Raw genomic sequence first — 22,361 nt, 5'->3', positions numbered from 1 at the left:
ATAGTAACCAAAGCCAATATTCTGGAATTCCCATATAAATATGGATGTAGAATCATAGAATTTACAGTGCAGAAGGAGACCATTTGGCCCATCGAGTCTGCACCCGCCCTTGGAAAGAGCAACCTACTTAAGTCCACACCTCCACCCTAGCCCGTAACCCAGTAACCCCACCTAACCTTTTTGGACACTAAGGCACAATTTTAGCATGGCCAATCCACCTAACCTACACATCATTGGATTGTGGGAGGAAACCGGAGCACCCAGAGGAAACCCACGCCGACACGGGGAGAACGTGCAAACTCCACACAGGCAGTTACCCGAGGCCGGAATTGAACCCTGGACTCTGGAGCTGTGAAGCAGCAGTGATGCCCACTGTGAGGTTTGCACATGTCACTAACTGTAATACAGATGCAGCTTGATTACTTAAATCAGTGTAAATCACTAGCATGGGCAATATGCTGCACATGACATCTTGGAGCGCACTGCAGGTGTGGCTTTGTGCCTGGCCCATTACGACTGCTCCCAGGAGATCCAGATCGCCGTGCATCTGCTGCTTTCTGGGGAACTGGCCAAATACGCTGTGTCGGAGGGGACAAGGCAGTGGTCATGTGCACCAGGTCCAAGTCAAACGACAGAGGCATCAGGGTATCTTCTGCCTCACGAGAGCAAAGCAGCAATCATCATCAATCTCACGTGATGTGTTATGTACTCTGGGATAACACAGGCTGCAACTGGATGCAGCTTTGACCAAAAGAGACTCCATACTTTGAAGTAAGTTCAATGTGATTTATTGAACCATTAGCACAGATCTCTGAGTTCGACTATCCGGCTAATCTTGCTATAGGAGCTCAGTCTAACTAACCAGTCTGCTCTAAGCCACGTGGTGGGTGTGATGCTTCTGATCTGCCCCTGTCCTACTCTCTAAGTGTCGCCTGTGGAAAGAGAAAGAGCATGTGTGCCCTGTCCTTTTGTATATGGGTTTTGTAATGCCCCCTTGTGGTAGTGTCACCTCTGGGTGTCTTGACTGCTCATTGGTTGTATCCTATTCTATGTGTTCATTAGCTGTATGTCTGCATGTCATGACATCTCCGGTGCTCCCTCTAGTGTTTACTTAGTCGTAGTGTATTTACATTAATCCCTTGTGTATATACAGTGATGCATATCATCACATCACGCTTGTTCAGTTGTTCATTTTTGACCATTAGTGAATAGCAGTATAATTATTGAGCCTTTCCTTCAAATGCAAGCTTTCGTGTTTGTAGCCGTTCTGATTTTTATTTTTCGAGCATGTATTTTTAAATGTTGCTCTGGTTTGCATGATGTAGAATTAGCCTTGATTATTGGAAACAAAAACTTGTAAAAAATTCAAACAGTGATGCTATTATTATGCAAAATGTTATAGCTGAAAGTAACATAGTAAAGGCTGTTTTTACTACAACATCATACATGTAACAGCTGTGCCCGACTCGGAATGCAACGCGGTCGGTAAATCTCACGAGAGGCCTTCCGCAAGATTTACCCGGTTTGCTACACCTCACAACATCACAATCTCGATCCTGCCCTCAATGGACAGGACCCAGATTTGCATATTCAATTGAGCAGTTAGCCTCACGTGAATATGTCTACGTTGGCTATACCCAGCACCCAGGGTTGAATCTCCTCGCTTTGGGGACCCCGAACCAATGCCATTTAGAACTGGTCTCCACAAATGTGGACCTCTGGGCAGGGTGGAACCCTGGCAAAGTTCGTGCCATCCAGGCACCCTGGCAGTGCCATCTGAGTGTCACCCTGGCACTGCCAGGGTGCCCACTTGGCACTGCCAGGCTGGCAGGGGCACTGTCAAGGTGCCCAGGTGGCATCCTGCCCATGCCATGAATCGGGCCCAAGAGTCTCCAACTCCATGGTTGGTATCTCCAATTCCAAAAGAACCTGGGATCTCTTGTGCAGGTGCGTCAGCCAGGAAAGGGCTACACATGCGCTGTTCGGAATCCCAACCAGGCATGTGCGGGCAGGAAAGGGCCACGCGTGCACGGTTCTGATCAGCTAGGCCCGTTCCGAATCCCAGGTATGCAACCCATCCCAAGTCGGCACGTGCGTGGGCGGTCCAAGGTTCATCGGGACTTGGGGTTGCCAACCACGGAGCTGAAAATGAAGTCAAAAGAGAAAATGCTGGAAAATCTCAGCAGGTCTGGCAGCATTTGTAGGGACAGAAAAGAGATAACTTTTCGCGCCCAGATGACCCTTTGTCAAAGCTGAAAATGAAGATTAGATTTAGTTAATTACATTAATGTGTAATTATTTTGAACCTTATTTTGGGGCACACAATCGGTTGGGAACCTCTAGTCTACAGTACGACAGGTTTAAATCCTCCTATTTCATACTAGTCATCGACTGTGACAATGTATTTGATTAAGTCCTATGTTAGGGCTACATATTGGAATGGATAATTTTACAGGCACATTGAATGAAAGAAAAACATTTTGGGCTGGATTCTCCGTCCCGCCGCCCCAGATTTCTGGTTCAGCACGCCGCGGGATGCTCTGTTTCGCTGGCTGGTCAACGGGGTTCCTCACTGTGGGGCAGCCCCATGCCGTCGGGAAACCCCGGGCTGCCGGCAAAATGGAGCATCCCGCGACGGAGAATCCAGTCCTTTGTTTTGACAGTCAAAGAATAATTGAGCTTTTAATTCTCGTGTGTTTATCAAAGTGGATGAAGTAAACGTTGGTCGTGTTTCTTTTGGTGTTACTAAGTGGCATGAGAACAAATTTGTGATGTGTTGGGATCGATGGCTTCAAAACTTGTAACTTTTAAGACAGACTTTCACTGAAAATGGAGACTGAGAAAGGAAGTTGACCCTTCTAAGGAAACTCTGACTGAAGCTGAGAGTAGAAACCAAAACTTCTGGCGAGACTGAAGCTGGTCGAAACCACATTAAAGCCACAGAGCCATCAGGCTTGCTGATGATCCACATGGTGCTATGTAGACAGGCAGAAGAAGACGCAAGCTTCAAGAAAGTGATGGAAAGATTGTTGACGGTGCTATCAACCAGCCGCATGTCCTCGGGAATAGCCTGCTCATTGATGCTCAATTTGGCTTTCACCAAGGCCTGACCTCATTACAGTCTTGGTCTGAACATGGATAAAAATACTGACCGTAAGAGATGAGGTGAGGGTGTTTGCCCTTGACATCAAGATAGCAGATGACTGAGTGTGGCATCAAGGAGCCCGAGCAAAATTGAAGTCGAGGAGAACCAGGGCAAAACTCTCCACTGATTGAAGTCATAGTTGAGCAAAGTGGGAGGAGGTCAAGCATCTCCGTCCCGGGACTTCACTACATAAGTTCACAGTTCCTTAACCATCTTCAGCTGCTCCACCAATGACCTTCACTCCACCATAGGATCAGAAGTAGGGATGTTCGTCTATGATTACACAATGTTTAGTGCTATTTGTGACTCCTCCGATACTGAAGCAGTCCAGGCTCATATGCAGCAAGACCTGGACAGAATTCAGGCTTGGGCTATTAAGTGGCAAGTAACATTCATGCCACACATGTGACAGGCAATAATCATCTTCAACAAGAGAGAATTGAACCATCTCCCCATGACATTCAGTGGCATTACCATCGCTGAATTCCCAATTATCAACATTATCAGGGTTACCATTCACCAGAAACTGTACTGGACCAAACATATAAATATTGTAACTACAAGAGCAGGTCAGAGGCTGGGCATTCTGCGATAGGTAATTCACTTTCTGACTCCCCAAAGCTTGTCCACCATCTACAAGGCACACGTCAGAAGTGTGATGGAATACTCCCACTTGCTCAGATGAGTACAGCACTGTGGGTGTACCTACACCACGTGGACTGCAGCGGTTCAAGGCAGCTCACCATCACCTCAAAGGCAATTCGGGATGGACAGTGAAAATGCTGGCTTGGCTAACGACGCCCACATCCCGTGAAATTTTTTAGAGAAGGTCCAGAAGCAGAGAGTAGGCAACTATAGATTTGTTGCATCAGTTTCTGATACTTGAAGATAATATTGGTGGATCTATGCCATTCAGACCATTGTAAAAAGAGCTGAGGAGGTTTTTTCACATGTTCCGTCTTTGGTGAAGACCGTGCTCCAAGGAGCTCAGTTGTGCACTGCTGTCAGCTGGGAGTCGGCCTCAATCCTAGAAGAAGAGGAGCTGCAATTCTTTGTGAGTAAGAGAGTTTTTAAGTACTTGTGACTGATGTTGATGGCCAATTGACTGCTGAGCCAATTCGTAACATCCATCTCAGCTGTATCTGCAGTTTATGTTGTGTAATTTATATAGGTGATTATCTAAGATAGTATTTGGTGCTTTGATGGACTATTGTAAAGTACAGCTATTTTTGTTTTGAACCGTAGAATTTTGTGGTTTCATTCTCTTGGCTTTATGGGCGGCACGGTAGCACAGTGGTTAGCACTGTTGCTTCACAGCGCCAGGGTCCCAGGTTTGATTCCCGGCTTCGGTCACTGTCTGTGGGGAGTCTGCACGTTCTCCCTGTCTGCATGGGTTTCCTCCAGGTGCTCCGGTTTCCTCCCACAAGTCCTGAAAGACGTGCTGTTAGGTAATTTGGACATTGTGAATTCTCCCTCTGTGTACCCGAACAGGCGCCGGAGTGTGGCGGCTAGGGGCTTTTCACAGTAACTTCATTGTAGTGTTAATGTAAGCCTGCTTGTGACAAAGATTATTATTATTCTACAAAGATCATAACAATAATTATAACAGAGGCAGATGACTCTGACTTTACTGAGGTGAGCTTAAAAGCGACCTTTTCTACAATGTATTCCAAAATTGACTTTTATCGGGGGGGGGTTTCACCTATCTTCACTAGCTGGTTGCCCTAGGAACTGGATGTTTTGAATTGAAGCTAATTTTCCAAGCTTTGAGCTCAGCTACAGAAACCTTGGGCTGGATTCTCTGGTTGCCGACACCGAAATCGCGTTCGCGATCGACCAGAGAATCAAGAGTTTCCGACCATATCGGGGGCGGCGCCGCTTTCACGATGCTCTGCCCCTCCATAGGACATTGCCTGAGGCCCGCCTCCCGATGCTCCGCCCCCGACCGGCCGAGTTCCTGATGGCGTGGGTCACTCATGGTCCCACCCGTCTGGAATTCGGCGTGACGGCTGCGGACTCAGTCCAGCGCCGCCAGTCGGGGGAAGGCCTATCCGCGGGCAGGGGTGGGTGGGGGGACTTTATTAGGGGCTGGAGCACTGTGGAGGAGATGGTCCTGGGCACGCGAGCTGGCCAAAGGAGGGGGCACTATTTTGTGGGCCGAGTCCACGGGCGGCCACCGCCATGTCGCACGGCGCTTGCGGGATGGTGAGCATGTTGGTAATACACACTTGCCTTTTTGTTCATGCCTGAAACGGGCTCGTCAAATGCATTCAGTTCTATATGAATGCAATTGTACTTTTTGCTCTCTTGTGATAGCTTCTGTGCCACTGGATAACCGCTGTTTAAATCTATTCACAGCACTGGTTTCTACTTCCATCAATTAGGGAACTATCAGGCCTGCCATATTCGAACTGGCGTTGCCCAGTGGTATTAGAAATAGTCCTCCCATTTACAGCAAACTTTGCAGCCAGCCAACAGTGAGCTGTTGATTTTGGCCGGAACATTCTGGCCGTTCAGGCAGGCGGGATCTTCCAGTCCTGCTGACGCCACACCCCCGCCATGGGTTTCACGGTGGTGAAGGGTGCACCGGATGGAAAACTCCATTGACAAAGGCAGGATTGGAAGATCCTGCTGCCAGCCAATGGCGGACCTCCTCTACCGCCGCAAAACATATGGCGGGGATGAGTGGAAAATCCCGTCCCTTGGGCTGGAATTTACATGCCTCAAAGGACATGGGCAGCATGGTAGCATAGTGGTTAGCACAATTGCTTCGCAGCTCCAGGGGTACCAGGTTCGATTCCAGCTTGGGTCACTGTGCAGAGTCTGCACATCCTCCCCGTGTGTGCGTGGGTTTCCTCCGGGTGCTCCGGTTTCCTCCCACAGTCCAAAGATGTGCAGGTTAGGTGGATTGGCCATGATAAATTGCCCTTAGTGTCCAAAATTGCCCTTAGTGTTGGGTGGGGTTACTGGGTTATGGGGATAGGGTGGAGGTGTTGACGTTGGGTAGGGTACTCTTGCCAAGAGCCGGTGCGCAGACAATGGGCCGAATGGCCTCCTTCTGCACTGTAAATTCTATGATGATTTCAGCAGAGCGTCCGGGGGCACTTGTATAACAGGGCTGGTGCCCACCCCACCAACCGCCGTCCACTGCCGAGCTCACCCCGTAACACAGTAGGTAGGCGGGAGCTGAAATCGGCAATCCGCACGCCATGTTTAAATAAATAACCAAGGTAGCTGTTGGAATTCAGGCTGTTTTCCAGCACTTGTGTTTTTCTGTTTATGGCCAAATGGCAGTTTCCATAAGGAGGTTGTAGCGCACAACGGCGCCCCTCCTCCCCTCGTGGTGCTCGGGACCCAAAATGGCGGCGTCTGCGGGTCGCACATGGTGTGCTGGGGGGTCTGGGGAGCGCTAGGACCGCACGGAGTTCCCTCACTGCGAGCGCCAGGGCCGCGGGCGCTAGAACCGCGCGGAGCTCCCTCGCCGGGGGCAGCGGTGGTTGGGGCCCAAGTCGGCGGCGCCGGCGGGTCAGGCGCGGCGTAGAACTCGTCCATCGATTTTCCGGGAGCTTGCCGTCTTGTCGCGAGCTGGTAGCGAGCGTAGATTTGGTTAACTGGGCGAACGTAGAGATTTCTCAGTGCTGTGAACGCCGTCTGGAAATCGTCGGTGTCTTCAATGAGGGTGAAAATCTCCGTGCTCACCCTCGAGTGCAGGACCTGCAGTTTTTGTTCGTCTGAGACTCGGCCTGTGGTCGATCTGATGTAGGCCTCGAAGCAAGTCTGTCAGTGTTTGAAGGCTGCTGCCGCATTCACTGCATGGGGGCTGATCCTCAGGCATTCTGGATTGATCCTGAGCTCCATAGTGCTTTTTAGGCACGCTTAATAAATTGTAGCGCACAAAGACTCCGTGAGACGAATAGAGTGAAGTCGATGAGGCTTTATTAAGCGTGTCTGTTCCCCAGCAGCCCGATAGTAAACTGGCCTGCAGGGGAAGACACCGGCTTCTTATACTTCGCCTTCAGGGCGGAGCTTGAGGTCAACGGCCAACCAGGACCCGGGATCTGTCAGCCAATGACATTAGGGCTTCCAGTCCCACATGACCCCCAATACATACTACCACATTCACCCCTTGTCAAAAATGAACCCGGCGGGGTGATGCTTCGTATGGTGGTAAGGGTTTACAGGGCTGGTCCTGGGAGGATAGAACAGTTACATGGTAGTACAGTATTGGACAGTTTCGTCCTGTTACAACTATTTACAGAGCGTATAGGGAAAACAAAATGTTCATTGAACAGTCCATCTTTGTTTTACATCGACGCCACGAGTTGGTTGGGCGGTCTGGTCGTCCGTATCGATCGCCTCGGCCCCGGCGGTGGTGGTGGTGCTTGTACCAGTGTTGTCGCCTCCGGGAGCCGCACGGTTTCAGCTGTCGGTGCAAAGGGGAGGGGGACTGATCCTCCTGGGAAGGGGGCGGTCGCGGGGTGCGGCAGTGGCAGGAAGGGGGGCGGTTGGGTTGATGGTGTCGGGGGGGGTGGTGTGCGTGGTGCCGGCGGGCGCCAGATCCCGCAGGGAGACCGTGTCCTGTCGGCCGTCGGGGTACTCCACGTAGGCGTACTGGGGGTTTGCGTGGAGGAGGTGAACCCTTTCGACCAACGGGTCCGCCTTATGTGCCCGCACGTGCTTTCGGAGCAGGATGGGTCCTGGGGCCGCCAGCCAGGTCGGCAGCGATGTTCCAGAGGAGGACCTCCTAGGGAAGACAAGGAGACGCTTGTGAGGCGTTTGATTAGTGCTTGTACATAATAACGACCGGATGGAATGGAGAGCGTCCGGGAGGACCTCCTGCCACCGTGAAACTGGGAGATCCCTGGACCGTAGGGCCAGTAGGACGGCCTTCCAGACCGTGCCGTTCTCCCTTTCTACTTGCCCGTTCCCCCGGGGGTTGTAGCTGGTCGTCCTGCTTGAGGCTATGCCCTTGCTGAGCAGGAACTGGCGCAGCTCGTCACTCATGAAAGAGGACCCCCTGTCACTGTGCACGTATGCGGGGTAACCGAACAGTGTGAAGATGCTGTTCAGAGCTTTAATGACTGTGGCCGCGGTCATGTCGGAGCAGGGAATGGCAAAAGGGAAGCAGGAGTATTCGTCCACTACATTAAGGAAATATGCGTTGCGGTCGGTGGAGGGGAGGGGCCCTTTGAAATCGAGACTGAGGCGTTCAAAGGGGCGGGAAGCCTTAATCAGGTGCGCTCCATCTGGCCTGAAAAAATGCGGCTTGCATTCCGCGCAGATGTGGCAGTCCCTTGTGACTGTACGGACCTCTTCTAAAGAGTATGGGAGATTGCGGGACTTGATGAAGTGGTAAAACCGAGTGACCCCCGGGTGGCAGAGGTCCTCGTGGAGGGTTTGGAGGCGGTCAATTTGTGCGTTGGCACATGTGCCGCGGGATAGGGCATCGGACGGCTCGTTCAGCTTTCCGGGACGATACAAGATCTCATAGTTGAAGGTGGAGAGCTCGATCCTCCACCTTAAGATCTTGTCATTTTTAATCTTGCCCCGCTGTGCATTATCAAACATGAAGGCTACCGACCGTTGGTCAGTGAGGAGAGTGAATCTCCTGCCGGCCAGGTAATGCCTCCAATGTCGCACAGCTTCCACTATGGCTTGGGCTTCCTTTTCCACTGAGGAGTGGCGGATTTCTGAGGCGTGGAAGGTTCGGGAGAAGAAGGCCACGGGTCTGCCCGCTTGGTTAAGGGTAGCCGCTAGAGCTACGTCGGAGGCGTCGCTCTCGACCTGGAAGGGGAGGGACTCGTCGATGGCGCGCATCGTGGCCTTTGCGATGTCCGCTTTGATGCGGCTGAAGGCCTGGCAAGCCTCTGTCGACAGAGGGAAGGTCGTGGTCTGTATTAGGGGGCGGGCCTTGTCTGCGTACTGGGGGACCCACTGGGCGTAGTACGAAAAGAACCCCAGGCAGCGTTTCAGGGCCTTTGGGCAGTGCGGGAGGGGAAATTCCATGAGTGCGCACATACGTTCGGGGTCGGGGCCTATTATCCCATTGCGCACTATGTAGCCCAGAATGGCTAGCCGATCGGTGCTAAAAACGCACTTGTCCTCGTTGTACGTGAGGTTCAAGGCTTTGGCGGTCTGGAGGAATTTTTGGAGGTTGGCGCGTGGTCCTGCTGATCGTGGCCGCAGATGGTTACATTGTCGAGGTACGGGAACGTGGCCCGTAACCCATGTTGATCAACCATTCGGTCCATCTCCCGTTGGAAGACCGAGACCCCGTTTGTGACGCCAAAAGGGACCCGTAGGAAATGGTATAATCGCCCGTCTGCCTCGAAGGCTGTGTACTTGCGGTCACTTGGGCGGATGGGGAGCTGATGGTAGGCGGACTTGAGGTCCACGGTGGAGAAGACTTTATACTGGGCAATCCGATTGACCATGTCGGATATGCGGGGGAGAGGGTACGCGTCTAGTTGTGTGTACCTGTTGATGGTCTGGCTATAGTCAATGACCATCCTTTGTTTCTCCCCTGTCTTCACTACTACCACCTGCGCTCTCCAGGGACTATTGCTGGCCTGGATTATGCCCTCCTTTAGTAGCCGCTGGACTTCGGACCGAATGAAGGTCCGGTCCTGGGCGCTGTACCGTCTGCTCCTAGTGGCGACGGGTTTGCAATCCGGGGTGAGGTTCGCAAACAAGGACGGGGGTTGCACCTTGAGGGTAGCGAGGCCGCAGATAGTGAGTGGGGGTATGGGGCCGCCGAATTTAAACGTAAGGCTCTGTAGATTACATTGGAAATCTAATCCCAGCAAGGTGGGGGCACAGAGTTGGGGAAGGACGTTAAGTTTGTAGTTTTTGAATTCCCTCCCCTGTACCGTTAGGGTAACTATGCAGAATCCCTGGATCTGTACGGAGTGGGATCCTGCAGCTAGGCAAATCTTTTGTGCGCTGGGGTAGGTAGTTAAGGAACAGCGTCTTACCGTGTCGGGGTGTATAAAACTTTCCGTGCTCCCGGAGTCGACTAGGCATGGCGTCTCGTGGCCATTAATTAGGACCGTTGTCGTCGTCGTCTGGAGAGTCCGGGGCCGAGCCTGATCGAGCGTAACCGAAGCGAGCCGTGGTTGTAGTAGTGGGGTGGGGTCCGTTGTTGCCGTCCAAGATGGCGTCGGGGATGGACAAAATGGCCGCCCCCATACATCGCACGTGGCTGGGGGGTCACAAGATGGCGTCGGGGGTGGACAAAATGGCCGCCCCCATTCGTCGTACAGGTCGGGAGCGGTCCAAGATGGTGGCGCCCCTCCTCCCCTCGTGGTGGTCGGGACCCAAAATGGCGGCGTCTGCGGATCGCACAACGGCGCCCCTCCTCCCCTCGTGGTGCTCGGGACCCAAAATGGCGGCGTCTGCGGGTCGCACATGGTGTGCTGGGGGGTCTGGGGAGCGCTAGGACCGCACGGAGTTCCCTCACTGCGAGCGCCAGGGCCGCGGGCGCTAGGACCGCGCGGAGCTCCCTCGCCGGGGGCAGCGGTGGTTGGGGCCCAAGTCGGCGGCGCCGGCGGGTCAGGCGCGGCGTAGAACTCGTCCATCGATTTTCCGGGAGCTTGCCGTCTTGTCGCGAGCTGGTAGCGAGCGTAGATTTGGTTAACTGGGCGAACGTAGAGATTTCTCAGTGCTGTGAACGCCGTCTGGAAATCGTCGGTGTCTTCAATGAGGGTGAAAATCTCCGTGCTCACCCTCGAGTGCAGGACCTGCAGTTTTTGTTCGTCTGAGACTCGGCCTGTGGTCGATCTGATGTAGGCCTCGAAGCAAGTCTGTCAGTGTTTGAAGGCTGCTGCCGCATTCACTGCATGGGGGCTGATCCTCAGGCATTCTGGATTGATCCTGAGCTCCATAGTGCTTTTTAGGCACGCTTAATAAATTGTAGCGCACAAAGACTCCGTGAGACGAATAGAGTGAAGTCGATGAGGCTTTATTAAGCGTGTCTGTTCCCCAGCAGCCCGATAGTAAACTGGCCTGCGGGGGAAGACACCGGCTTCTTATACTTTGCCTTCTGGGCGGAGCTTGAGGTCAACGGCCAACCAGGACCCGGTATCTGTCAGCCAATGACATTAGGGCTTCCAGTCCCACATGACCCCCAATACATACTACCACAGTGGTCAAGTGCCCTCTCAACTTCAACCTCCTTCTCTTCATAGTCATGTAGAGGTAACCATGTTAAGGTTGATATTTAATCCGTTTTGGCAGCATGTGACTGGCTACATAATACACCACATGTCCACCACGTTACCTTCTCGTTTCTCATTGCCGAATGTCGAATTATCAGGCCAGTGCAGTTAGGGTTAAATCACTTGACTCGATTTATTTACAAGTGAAATAATTATAAGTAACCACAGTGCAGTAGTTAAAATCGAAGTACGATTAGAATCTGTTCATAATTGTTCTTCAGAACAACAATTTACACTTGCACAGATGAGATTTTCCAGCCCTGCTCTGGCGGGACCCACCATGGGGTATGTGACAGGCCAACCAAATACTGACGGTACTGGACGATACTGGCGATGGATGGGGCCTGAAAGTACAGCCCGTAGAGTGCTTTCTCATAGTAAAACATTCCTCTGCACTTTTCTGCATGCAAAATTTGAAGCCCAGCCATCTAACGTGAGGAAAAGTTGGGTTTTAAAGGGTGTTTTGAAGGAGGAAAGAAAGTTGAAGAGGTTAATGGAGACAATTCCAGATATTATGACTAGCAGTAAGTAGCAATGGGCCATTTCAGGATCTGGTGGTGTATATAAGCAACATGAGTTGCATTTCCCTTGTGGAGTATGGATGCACTTTGCTAGAACTGAAACTGAACATTCTTTCAGTGTCCTCTGGGCAATGTTTTTGTTTTAAGCTTTCTGGTCAGGTAAATGTTATGATTTTTTTTTTGTCAGTTTGGGTGGTTGGTTTGTCATGCAGATGCACAGCCGTAGTTACTTTTTTTAAACTGAGAAGTATTAACAAACAAAGAACTGACCTGCGAATAATTAATACGTAACTGAATAAATGGCCACAAAGGCGCAAGATTCCCTTTTATGCAGTGAAATCATCAGCGCATTGAAAATCATTCCCCTCGATCAGCACGAGTGATGATACTTCTAAAGGTTCAAAAAACCCAGCTTTCAGGTTGCAAGTATTTTCGTTGATTTGTGCTGCTGTTTTTTTCCCCAAAACAACCTCTCGCCAGCCATTCTGTGTACACCAATATTTTGTGTGCCGATTTCAAGTTCTAGCATTGACCACCCATGTGCACCGAGGTAATTTATTCTTTATTTAAACTGTCTTTAAAGGGAATTTGATTTTGCCCTCTTCTGGAATTTGCATTAATTCTGTGGAGCAGCTCTCACTGAAAAGTATGTGTAGCCCTAACTGGAATTGAGTGTTTACATTGCTATATATTGTTGGTGTAATAATTGTGGTTTCCCATTCTCTTTCATGCCAACCAACCTGTCTACCCCCCCCCCCCCCACCTGCTATTCCACCAACTCCTCCCCACCTCCACCCGCTGACCACCCCCACTCTTTTGAAGGTATTCGTGAGATTGATGATGGTGCAAGAAACCAGGAACCTACAATAAGAAACACCTTACAGTCGACCAGGTCCCTGCCTGTCAACATTCCTAAGGTTTCAAGACTGATCTTTACCATTGACAATAAGTGAAGTGTACTGTTACAGTGCATAACTGATTATCAAATTACTATAACATTCAGAATCTTTCTTAATGCAATAAGAACATTTCACAAGTGGGTTTATTGGCAACGCATTTTTCTCATCTACCCTCCCCAAATTTGCTAATTGGTTTCAAGGCACACTCTGAAATTGGCTCCAGGTTAACAAAAAAATGTACCCTATGTGCTCTCTGCTCTGCATTGTCTCCTTTTGACTCTCCTGCTCCTTTTAGTGTATATCCATGTACTTTAATCCCTGCCTCTCTGACAACACCAAGAAATTGCAGGTCCTCTTTGCTGGTCACTATGTTTCTATTAGTACACATTATACTGCGTAAAACACCTCCAGATATGCTGTTCCCACTACTCCTCCATAAATCTGGGTGCACAGTTTGCATCAGAGCAGGTGATGCATTTGGCGCTCAAACACTGGGGGAGCTGTCGTAAGTCCTGAGTTTCTGGAAGACGTTTAATACTGTAAAAGTTACTCTCTACTAAATAAGAACTTCACCTTTGAATCAATATTAAAAACATTTCATAAGTTTTATTTCTGCTTGCCATGTCATCCCTGCTCTTTCCATGTAATTACTGTGATTAAACCTTGAATGCTATCCTATTTATAAGCACCACAGAAAAGAATAACCTATATTACCCTTTTTAAAAGCAAAAAAGTAATTGAATATATGTTCTGATCATCATGGAGTAGGAACCGATTTGGTTCAAAGTCAGCTTTGGCTTGTACACCGTTATTAGCAGCGGATGTCTGAGTAACAGTAATAGCAACTTATATTTATATAGCACCTTTAATGTAATGAAATATCCCAGAGGGCTTCACTGGAGCATTTAAAACCAAGCATGACGCTGAACCACATGAGGAGATAGCAGGTCAGACGACCAACAGCTTGATCAAAGAGGTAGATTTTACGGAGTGTCTTAAAGGAGGAAAACAGGAGAGATGTAGGGAGTTTGGGTCTAAGCATCTCAAGGCACAACTATCAGTGGTGAGGCAATTAAAATCGGGCATGCACACAAAGCCAGCATTGGGGATGTGTAGATATCCCTGAGGAATGTGGGGCCTAGGTGATTACAGAGAATAGGGAGTGGCGAGGCCATGGTGCGATTTTAAAACCAGGATGCTAAATTTTAAAATTAAGATGTTGCTCATCTGGGACCCAATTTAGGTCAGCAAGCACAGAAATTACAGGGGAACAGGACGTGCTGCAAGTTGAGACATGGGCAGATGAGTTCTCGATGAGTTTACAAGAGGGTGGACTGTGGGAGACCAGGTCGTAGTGTATTGGAATAGTTGAGTCTAGAGGTAACCGAGGCATGAATGGGGACAGTAGATTAGCTGAGACGGGTGAAATCAGGCAATGCTATGAAGGTGGAAATAGGCAGTCTTTGACGTGGCACAAATATGAGGTTGGAAGTTCATCTTGAGATCAAATGTGACAACAGAGTTGCATACAGACTAGTTAACCTCAGACTGTTGCCATGGTTATGGATGAAGGCTAGTTAAGCCACAGATTTTGGAGAGGGGACCAAAAGCAATGGCTTCAGTCTTCCCAATATTCTTGGAGAAAATGTATGCTCATCAAGTACTGGGTATCCAACCATTTAGCAACAGTGGAGGAGTGGCAAGAGGTGTCCATGAGCTTGAGCTGGGTGTCAACCGTGTGCAGGTCAAAACTAAACGCTATACCTCCAGATGATGTCTGCATGTGGATGAAAAGCAGAATGGGGCCAAGGAGAGATCCTTGGGGGGTCACCAGTGATGACAGCACAGGAGCAGGAAGGGAATGGATTGAGGTTAGATTACACAGATATGGTTAGTAGGGATATGGTTCGATTGGAACCAGGTGAGAACGGTCTCACCTAGTTGGACCATAGTGGAGCAGTATTGCAGAAGGATAATGTCAACATTGTCAAAAAGTACAGACAGGTTGAGATGAAGGAAGAAGGAAAGTTTGCTTTTGTCACAGTCAGACAAGATGTCATTTGTGACTTTGTTGAGAACTGTTTCGGTAGTGTGGAAGGGTGAAAACCCGATTAAAGAGATTGAAACATGGAGTTCTGGGAAATATGGGGACCAATTTGGGAAGGGACAACAGGCTCAAGGACTTTGGAAATGGGATGGTAGTTTGCAAGGATGGGTCAAGGGTTGTATTTTTGCAGAGAGGGGTGATGATGGCATATTTAAATGAGAGAGGGATAACGCCTGAAGAGAGGAAACCATTTACTACATAAGCTAACATGGGGGCCAGGAGAGGAAGTTGAATGACCAACTTGAATAGGAATCGGATTGGGGGGGGGGAACAGGAACACTGTTCACAGAGAGAACACTAACAAAGGTATTGACCATCTCTTTGTCCCAGTTCTTGGTTGGGCCATGGCAGATTGGCATCTGAGAATGACTTGACGTGGGTAGTCGTTGGAGAATGATGGGGCAGAATTTTACAGCTCCACCCGCCAGAGGGATTTTCCAGTCTCGGCAAAGTCAGTGGACTTTAAAAAAAATAAAAAATAAAAAGTTTAGAGTACCCAATTAATTTTTTTCCAATTAAGGGGCAATTTAGCGTGGCCAGTCCACCTACCCTGCACATCTTTGGGTTGTGGGAACGAAACCCACGCAAACACGGGGGGGTGGGGGGGAGAATGTACAAACTCTACACGGACAGTGACCCAGAGCCGGGATTGAACCTGGGATCTCGGGGCTGTGCGGCTGCCGTGCTAACCACTGTGCCACCGTGCTGTCCTGTCAATGGACTTTTGAACAGCTTACCGTATTTAACACAACCCTGTCCCTGCCGTAACAGGGCCATAAAACTCTGGCCATGGCGTTTTGATTGAGATGGTCAAATAATTCCTTTTTCAATTGAAGTTTGAAAATTACTGTTCTGAGATTTAGACTGTTTTAGGTTTATTCACATAACAGTGCCAGAGACACTCATCCGCACATGATCTTTCTTCCAATTGTACTCCCATTCCTATTCTACATTTCATGTACCGGCTGGGGACTGCAGCAGTATTTTTGATAACTAAACGGTCATTGCCAGGCTACCTTACTGTGGCAAGTGTCCAGTCAATCTAGACCATGTACTGAATCAAGTTAAAAAAAATCAGGTATCATAATACTTTCTGTGAACAACAATAAATGCTCCGTTCTGAATGCAGAAGCTCCCTCTCGCTTGAGCTAGAAGCATTGCTGGAGGAAGAGATATGTCGCAGTTTTTCATCTTGCATTTATCAGGACACTATGCAAGAATAACAACATAAGGGGAAAACAACATTTATATTGTATGAGAAGAACATGCTGATTGGTTGACAAATTGTCTCTGATTTGTAGAGGTGCTTCCGTGAGAATGCCCCTCATGGCAATGCTGTGACCAATCAGGGCCCAGTTGCCTGGTTTAAATTCAAACAATGCTTGGAAGTTAATTGTCAATCACTTGGTAGATGCTCCATGGCAATAACTCTACCAATCAGAGTCTATTTTGATAACCAATCAGCACTTTCTTCAATTCATGTGGAGTGTCCTGATGAGTGCAAGATAAAAAACTTCAACATGTCTCTTTTTTTACAGCAGTGCTCATGTTCTGTCCTAGTGACTGTTTGAACCAGAATGTTGTGTTTTCAAGTCCCACATTTTCTTTACATTCATTTGTTGGATGTTGTTGTCACCAGCATTTATTGCTTGTCCCTTGAGAAAGTGGTGGTGAACCATCATCTTCAATACAAGGGAATGGCCTGATAGCCCATTTCAGTGGGCAATTAAGAGTCAACCACATAGCTATGGATCTGAAGCTACATAGGCCCGATCATGTAAGGACCTTCGATTTTCTTCCCTAAAGGACTTCAGTGAACAAGTGAGGTTTTTAATGACAATCCTGTGGTTTCATGGCCATCGTTGCCAACACTAGCCTTTTAGCCCAGATGCTATTTAACTAACAGAAATAAAATTTCCCGTCGACTATGGTGAGCTTTGAACTCATGTTCCCTGTTCGTTACTCTCGACTTCTGTAAGATAACCACTTTGCTACTTTACCCCTGGGACTTGACTTTAGCATGCAATCCATCTTGACATTCGAGTGCAGCACTGAAGGAATGCTGCACTTTTGTAAAAAAAAAATATATATATTTTTGTTCAAATTTTTAACATATTTTCAACAACCCCCCCCCTTACAGAAATAAGAAAAAACAAAGAACACATAAATAAACATCTTATAGCTATGTCACGTATTCCCCCAATATACAAGCCCCCCATTAAACGATAATGAACACAGTAGTAAACACAAAGTACCCCCCCCCCCCCGGGTTGCTGCTGCTGCTGACCACCTCCTAACGCTCCGCTAGAAAGTCTAGGAATGGTTGCCACCCCCTGAAGAAACCTTGCACAGATCCTCTTAAGGCAAATTTTACCCTCTCCAATTTAATGAACCCTGCCATGTCGCTGATCCAGGCTTCCACGTCTGGGGGCCTCGCATCCTTCCACTGTAGCAGAATCCTCCGCCGGGCTACCAGGGACGCAAAGGCCAGAATACCGGCCTCTTTCGCCGCCTGCACTCCCGGCTCGTCTGATACCCCAAATAGTGCGAGCCCCCAACTCGGCTTAACCCGGGTGTTTACCACCTTAGACACCGTCCTCGCAAAGCCCCTCCAGAACCCATCCAGCGTTGGGCACGCCCAGAACATGTGGGCATGATTTGCTGGGCTCCCCGAACACCTCACACACCTGTCCTCCACTCCAAAAAACGGACTCAGCCTTGCCCCAGTCATGTGTGCCCTGTGCAGAACCTTAAATTGTATCAGGCTAAGCCTGGCGCAAGAGGAGGAAGAATTTACCCTACCTATGGCGTCCGTCCACGTACCCTCGTCTATCTCCTCCCCCAGCTCCTCCTCCCATTTACCTTTCAGCTCCTCCACTGAGGCCTCCTCCTCCTCCTGCATCTCCTGGTAGATCGCCGAGATCTTGCCTTCTCCAACCCACACCCCCGAGAGCACCCTATCCTGCATGCTATGTGCTGGCAGCAGCGGAAATCCCCTCACCTGCCGTCTTACAAACGCCCTTACCTGCATGTACCTGAAGGCATTTCCAGGCAGGAGCCCGAATTTTTCCTCCAGCGCACCAAGGCTCGCAAACGTCCCATCTATAAACAGGTCCCCCATCCTTCTAATACCTGCCCTGTGCCAGCTCAGGAACCCCCCATCCATTCTCCCCGGGACAAACCAATGGTTCTCTCGGATCGGGGACCACACCGAAGCCTCTGCCTCCCCCCGTGGCGTCTCCACTGCCCCCAAATTTTGAGGGTCGCCACCACCACTGGACTCGTGGTATACCTTGTCGGCGGGAGTGGCAGCGATGTCATCACCAGCGCTCTCAGGCTCGTGCCCACACAGGACGCCATGTCCAGCCTCTTCCACGCCGCCCCCTCCCCCTCCATTACCCACTTGCGTATCATCGCCACATTGGCAGCCCAGTAGTACCCACACAGATTAGGCAACGCTAGCCCTCTTCTGTCCCTGCTCCATTCCAGAAACACCCTTCTCACCCTCGGGGTCTTTTTCGCCCATACAAACCCTATGATGCTCCTGCTGACCCGCTTAAAAAAGGCCTTAGGGATCAGGATGGGGCTGGAATATAAAATGGAACCTCGGGTGCACCGTCATCTTCACCGACTACTCTACCCGCCAGGGAGAGTGGCACCTTTTAAACTCTTCCTCCATCTGCTCCACCAGCCTTGTCAAGTTGAGCTTGTGTAGGGCCCCCCAGCTCCTGGCCACCTGGATCCCTAGGTACCGAAAACTCCTTTCCGCCCTCTTCAGTGGAAGCTTGTCTATCCCCCTTCCCTGGTCCCCTGGGTGTATCACGAATAGCTCACTCTTCCCCATGTTGAGCTTATACCCGGAAAAGTCTCCAAACTCCCTGAAGATCCGCATCACCCCCGGCATCCCCTCCACCGGGTCCGCCACATACAGTAACAGGTCGTCTGCATACAGTGATACCCGGTGTCCCCCCCCCCCCCCCCCCCCCCTGCACCAGCCCCCTCCAGTTCCTGGACTCCCTCAAAGCCATCGCCAAAGGTTCAATTGCCAACGCAAATAGCAGGGGGAATGGGGGGCACCCCTGCCTCATTCCCCGGTACAGCCGAAAGTATTCCGACCTCCTCCGATTTGTGGCCGCACTCGCCACCGGGGCTTCGTACAGTAACCTAACCCAACTAACGAACCCCTCCCCGAACCCGAACTTCCTCAACACTTCCCACAGGTACCCCCACTCTACCCTAATCGAAGGCCTTCTCCGCATCCATAGCCGCCACTGTCTCCGCTTCCCCCTCCACTGCAGGCATCATGATTACATTTAGGAGCCTCCGCACATTGGTGTTTAGCTGCCTTCCCTTCACGAAACCTGTCTGGTCCTCGTGGATCACCCCCGGAACACAGTCCTCAATTCTGGTAGCCAACACCTTCGCTAACAGCTTCGCATCCACGTTGAGGAGCGAGATTGGCCTATACGACCCACACTGTAAAGGGTCCTTGTCCCGCTTCAAGATCAGCGAGATCAGCGCCCTGGACATCGTCGGGGGTAGGGCCCCCCCTCCCTCGCCTCATTGAAAGTCCTCACTAGTAGTGGGCCCAACAGGTCCATATACTTTCTGTAAAACTCTGCCGGGAACCCATCTGGCCCCGGTGCCTTCCCTGCCTGCATACTCCCCAGCCCCTTAGTCAGGTCCTCCAGCCCTACCGGTGCCCCAAGCCCCGCCACCTGCCTCTCCTCTACCCTCTGGAACCTCAGCTGGTCCAGAAAACGACGCATCCCCCCCATCTCCGTCGGGGGCTCAGACCTATACAGCCCCTCATAGAAGTCTCTAAAAACCCTATTTATCCCCACCGCACCGTGTTCCCCCCTTTATCCCTAACTCCCCCAATCTCCCACGCCGCCTCCCGCCTCCGAAGCTGGTGTGCCAGCATCTGGCTAGCCTTCTCCCCGTATTCATACACCGTTCCTTGCGCCTTCCTCCACTGCACCTCCGCCTTCTTGGTAGTCAACAGGTCGAACTCGGCCTGGAGGCTTCATCGCTCCTTGAGTAGTCCCTCCTCTGGGACCTCTGCATACCTCCTATCTACCCTTAAAATCTCCCCCAACAACCTCTCCCTCTCTCTCCTCTCCTTCTTTTCCTTGTGGGCCCTAGTGGAGATTTGCTCTCCCCTAATCACCGCCTTCAGCGCCTCCCAGACCACCCCTACCTGCACCTCCCCATTATCGTTCACCTATAGGTATCTTTCAATGCATCCCCGGAGCTGCCCGCTCACCTCTTCATCCGCCAGCAAACCCACCTCCAGGCGCCACAGCGGGTGCTGGTCCTTCTCCTCCCCTAACTCGAGCTCCACCCAGTGCGGGGCATGGTCTGAGATGGGTATGGCCGAATACTCCGTGTCCTCCACCCTCGGGATAAGCGCCCTGCTCAAAACGAAGAAGTCAGTCCGGGAGTAGGCTTTATGGAAGTGGGAAAAGAAAGAGAATTACCTGGCCCCCGGCCTAACAAACTCCCATGGGTCCACTCCTCCCATCTGGTCCATAAACCCCCTCAACACCTTGGCCGCCACCGGCCTCTTACCCGTCCTGGACCTCGAGCGGTCCAATGCTGGATCCAATACCGTATTAAAGTCTCTACCCCCCCATTATCAAGCTCCCTGCCTCCAGGTCCGGAATCCGGCCCAACATGCGCCGCATAAATCCGGCATCATCCCAATTCGGGGCATATACATTCACCAAGACCACCCGCACCCCCTGCAGCTTACCACTCACCATCACATACCTACCTCCATTGTCTACCACGATGCTCAGCGCCTCAAACGACACCCGCTTCCCCAGCAAAATCGCCACCCCTCGATTCTTTGTGTCCAACCCCGAGTGGAATACCTGCCCTACCCACCCTTTTCTCAGCCTAACCTGGTCTGCGACCCTCAAATGCGTCTCCTGGAGCATGGCCACATCTGCCTTCAGTCCCTTCAGGTGCGCGAACACACGGGCTCTCTTGACCGGCCCGTTCATGCCTCTCACATTCCAAGTTATCAGCCGGATCAGGGGGCTGCCCCCCCCCCCCCCCCTGCCGATTAGCCATCTCCCTTTCTAGGCCAGCTGCGAGCCCGTGCCTCCCGCACTCTCCGTTTCCCCCCCCAGCGGCAGACCCCCGTCCCGACTCTCTCTTCAGGCTCCAGCTCCGCTTTGGCCCATGCAGCAGCAACCCAGTTCCCACTCCCCACCCCCCCCAGCTAGGTTCCCCCCTAGCTGTGTTGCTCCCCCCACAGCACTCCCGTAAGTCAGCTGACTCCTGCCGACCCCGGCTGCTCCCGCCACTCCACCGACCCCCCCAGTGTGAGAATCTCCCCCACCCCCCCTCCTGTCCATCAGCGGGCGCTCCTCTCCAGCACCACCCCTCCCCCTGACCCCGCCCCCTTCCCTAGCGCGGGAGAAAACCCCGCGCTTTCCACCAAGCCGGCCCCGCCCCCTCAGGCGCAGCTCCCTTTCGCGCCTGATCCCAGCTCCCCCGCCTCGGGCCTCCCCTCTTTCTCCCCCCACCTCCCCAATGGGGCCCCCTCCTCCAAGCACCGACACCCACACTCTCACCAAACCCCCACTACGAACTATTTCACCCTACTCCACCCAGCACCCAAAAAGAAAACAGTACCAAACAGAAGAGAACATTCCCCCCCCCAAAACACAACAATCACATCAATCCCCTCCCGACATCCCCTCGCAACCGACCCTCAATCCGAGTCCAACGTTTCAGCCTGGATAAAGGTCCACGCCTCCTCCGGCGTCTCGAGGTAGTGGTGGCAGTCCTTGAAAGTGACCCACAGTCGCGCCGGCTGCAACATTCCAAATTTCACCCCCTTCCGATGCAGAGCCGCCTTAGCCGATTGTACTCGGCCCTCTTCTTGGCCACCCCCGCGCTCCAGTCCTGGTATATCCGGCCCTCTGCATTCTCTCACCTGCTGCTCCGATCCTTCTTTGCCCACCTTAGGACACACTCCCTGTCCACGAAGCCGTGGAACCGCACCAGCACCGCCCGCGGTGGCTGGTTGGGCTTGGGCCTCCTCGTCAGGACTCGGTGGGCCCCCTCCAGCTCCAGGGGCCCCGGGAAGGCCCCCGCGCCCATCAACGTGTTCAACATCGTGACCACGTATGCTCCAACATCCGACCGTTCCACTCCCTCCGGGTGACCCAGAATCCGCAGGTTCTTCCCCCTCGACCGGTTCTCCATGTCCTCTAACTTCTCCTGCCATTTCTTATGCATCGCCTCGTGCGCCTCTACCTTCACCGCTAGGCCCAAGATCTCGTCCTCGTTCTCTGAAGCTTTTTGCCGCATCTCCCGGATTCCCGCCCCTTGGGCCTTCTGTGTCTCGAGCAGCTTGTCTGTTAAAGCCTTCATCGGCTCCAACAGCTCTGCCTTCAATTCCGTGAAGCAGCGCTGGAGAAACTCCTGCTGCTCCTGCGACCACTGCGCCCACGCTGC

The 22,361-nt window shown here is 51.5% G+C and overlaps 1 protein-coding gene across 1 annotated transcript in view; it reads left to right on the top strand.

Annotated features, from left to right (window-relative positions):
- cep72 (centrosomal protein 72) overlaps positions 1-22,361 on the top strand; it is a 215,751-nt gene that overhangs the window by 97,765 nt on the left and 95,625 nt on the right. Inside the window, exon 7 of the mRNA XM_072509868.1 lies at positions 12,705-12,799. Within this exon, the coding sequence (XP_072365969.1) occupies positions 12,705-12,799 (95 nt within the window). The remainder of the gene's footprint in view (positions 1-12,704; positions 12,800-22,361) is intronic.

This window comes from Scyliorhinus torazame, chromosome 6, assembly GCF_047496885.1.
Source record: "Scyliorhinus torazame isolate Kashiwa2021f chromosome 6, sScyTor2.1, whole genome shotgun sequence".
Lineage (NCBI taxonomy): Eukaryota > Metazoa > Chordata > Chondrichthyes > Carcharhiniformes > Scyliorhinidae > Scyliorhinus > Scyliorhinus torazame.
This window is presented reverse-complemented; position numbering and strand designations above follow the sequence as displayed.